Source organism: Cladosporium halotolerans, assembly GCF_011745625.1.
Source record: "Cladosporium halotolerans strain TM138-S3 chromosome Unknown Sca547, whole genome shotgun sequence".
Taxonomy (NCBI): domain Eukaryota; kingdom Fungi; phylum Ascomycota; class Dothideomycetes; order Cladosporiales; family Cladosporiaceae; genus Cladosporium; species Cladosporium halotolerans.
This window is the reverse complement of record NW_027191938.1, coordinates 1-799: the sequence shown is the minus strand read 5'-3', so window position 1 is coordinate 799 and position 799 is coordinate 1. Positions and strand designations below refer to the sequence as shown.

At 55.8% G+C, this 799-nt stretch overlaps 1 protein-coding gene across 1 annotated transcript; it reads right to left on the bottom strand.

The window, feature by feature from the left end:
- On the bottom strand, positions 1 to 799 carry WHR41_09687 (uncharacterized protein; the record flags this gene model as incomplete). The annotated part of the gene is made up of 1 exon (XM_069378288.1): positions 1 to 799. A coding segment is annotated over exon 1 (624 nt), but the record flags the coding sequence as incomplete, so codon positions are not given.

Sequence of the window (799 nt, the reverse complement as noted above, 5' to 3'; positions counted from 1 at the left end):
GCGGTTTGTCTTTGGCATAGTCTGCGGCCCGGCACATGATTTGCGACCCTGGTCTTTCCCACAGACCGCGCCGAGCGCGTGTCCACTGCGTTGAGACAAGTTGCCAGACCCTTGGCTGCCTCGCGTAGCTGCGACATCGGAAACGCGTGCGGCGATCAGTTTTGTCTGCGCCGTTTCCAACGCAGTGACGAGCTTCTCGCGCGCCGCCAATTTTGCAGTCAAGTTGCTGTCATTCCTGTTGATGTAGACGTCCCTAACGCCACCAGGGAACACGTCAAATGCGTCTCTCAGCTTGTCCTCTGTAAGGAAAGCCTCAGGAATATTGCCAACCAGTATGGTGGTGGCCCGCGACTGCGATCGATAGTGCTCACTTCTTGCGTACTCTTGTTTCGCTTCGACGAATGCGAGGGCTTCGCAATGCACTACATAGCACACCCATACCACGACAAGGACACCCAAAGCCCAGTGCGTCCAGAGCTTGCTGGCGACCTGTCCCGGCGCGATGTTCGAGATGGCGAAGACGTCCAGAACAGACGTCCGTGCGTTTTTCCCCGAGAGACGGTTGACCGGCGCCAACCCTGGAGTGACGACTAATGTGATGGGAAGGAAGATCCAGAGCATCATGCGAAGGTAGCGAACGAAGAGAAGGGCGTCAAAGCCGCATTTCTCGAGAATCGTGTTGTTCGGTGTCGACCACACACAGTGCTGTTATTGGTTCGGTTGGTGCTGGTTCTGTGGTCAAACCGACACCAACCGGCAACTCGACATGTAAGAACCATTTGACCAGATGGTGAACCAT